This window comes from Chrysochloris asiatica, unplaced genomic scaffold (genome assembly GCF_000296735.1).
Source record: "Chrysochloris asiatica unplaced genomic scaffold, ChrAsi1.0 scaffold00111, whole genome shotgun sequence".
NCBI classification, from domain to species: Eukaryota; Metazoa; Chordata; class Mammalia; order Afrosoricida; family Chrysochloridae; genus Chrysochloris; species Chrysochloris asiatica.
This window is the reverse complement of record NW_006408629.1, coordinates 9604710-9606523: the sequence shown is the minus strand read 5'-3', so window position 1 is coordinate 9606523 and position 1814 is coordinate 9604710. Positions and strand designations below refer to the sequence as shown.

The 1814-nt window shown below is 41.7% G+C and overlaps 1 protein-coding gene across 1 annotated transcript in view; it reads left to right on the top strand.

The window, feature by feature from the left end:
• The window catches only part of ERAP1 (endoplasmic reticulum aminopeptidase 1), a 39772-nt gene that overhangs the window by 25558 nt on the left and 12400 nt on the right, over nucleotides 1–1814 (top strand). The window contains exon 15 of the mRNA XM_006867888.1: nucleotides 632–793. Coding sequence (XP_006867950.1) covers nucleotides 632–793 — 162 coding nt within the window. The remainder of the gene's footprint in view (nucleotides 1–631; nucleotides 794–1814) is intronic.

The following is a 1814-nucleotide window of genomic DNA, read 5'->3' as shown; positions in this document are numbered from 1 at the left end:
GCGATGGAGCAGCTGGGGACTTTAGATCCAGAGAGGGAGAGCGACTGTGTACTGAAGACCTGGGGAGTACAGGGGAAGGATTGCATGGAGGCGATTGTAACCATGGCAATGAGCCAATAGACGATAGAATGAATGTAAAACTAATGTTCTCCCATGTAAACTATCACATAATTCACAATAAAACATTTAAGAAAAAAAAAAAAATGTTTTCAGTTGAAAAAAAAAAAAAGGTCCTGGTTTCCTGGTTTTTCTTTTCTCGTAAGTTTACCAGGAGAGTTAGTGATACCTTATCTTACTGAATTCCTGACTTGTGTGCTTAGACTAGTGTGAATTTCTTTCTTTTGCCTTGAAAACTGACCACCAATGGAGTTACCCAGTATCAGTAAAGTCTGTTGCATATGTAGGAATTTATAAAAGTGGCATTTCACAAGAAAGTTACTTAAAATCTGAATTTTAGAGATTTTTCTCTTACTTTACATAAAGTGTAACTGCAGGGAAGAAATAATGCTTGTTTATATATGCAGGTATGCTTCTGCGACCATAAAACTGTTCATTAGTTCTTAATTGTCACCATTTTGCATCGGAATGTACTTGTATACCTCAGACTTATCAGAACTCTTATTTTCCACAGATTACCCAGAGACGTGACTTTGGCAGTGTTTTCTGTGGGGGCCCAGAACACTGAAGGCTGGGAATTTCTTTATAGTAAATATCAGTCTTCTTTGTCCAGTACCGAGAAACGCCAAATTGAATTTGCCCTATGTAGAAGCCAAAATAAGGAAAAGCTTCAGTGGTGAGTAATTCATTCATGTTCATATGACCAGGGGAAATTAAATTACATCAGATCATTCTGGCATCTGTTTTAGTTCTCTTGGACAGGATTATCTATTCTGCTGGAGACAGTTATACCAGTGGACTCACACTGAATGGGTGTGACATAATTAGGGAGGACTATGGGTTAGGGAGAGAGTAGCACTAATGGTTTACTGTTAACTACTAATCAAAAGGTTGGTGATTGGAATCTGCCTAGGAGCCCTGGTAGCATGTAGATTACCAGCTGGGCTACTACCTATAAGGGCAGCAGTCCAAATCTACCAGCTACTCCGTGGGAGAAAGCTGAGGCTTTCTGTTTCTGTAAAGGTTTGCAATCTCGGATACCCTATACAGGGTCACTATGAGTCAGAACTGACTCAACAACACATAACCAGAGGACCTCAGAAGGAAAGGCTGGAAAATTACTTCCAAAAAATCACCACCATTGAAAACACAATAAATCCCAGTTCTATTCTGAAACATATGGAGTCATCATGAGCCACTGATTGGGTGGTAACCAGTCCTGGTTTGGCGCTGTGGAGGATAATGCACTGGACTGCAAGATTGGTTTGAACCGCAAACTAGATGGTTCAAATTCACCAGCAGTTCCTTGGAACCCAATACAGGGTCACTAAGGAGCTCTGGTAGCACAATGGTTATAAATTGGGCTGCGAACCTCAAGGTCAGCAATTTGAAACTACCAGCTGTTCCACGGGCAAAAGATGCGGCTTTCTGTTCCCATAAAGATTTACAGCCTCAGAAACCCTGTACAGGGTCACTATGGGCCAGAGCCGACTCCACGGCACACAACCACCACCACCACCATGAATCAGAACTGATTTTAAGGCATTTAACAAGTCCTGGTGTGGTGCTGTGGGATAATGCACTAGATTGCAATGTTGATTTGAACTGCAGAGTTGGTGGTTCAAACTCACCAGCTGCTCCTTGGAAACTCTATACAGGGTCTCTATGAGTTGGAACCGACTTGATGGCACTTAACA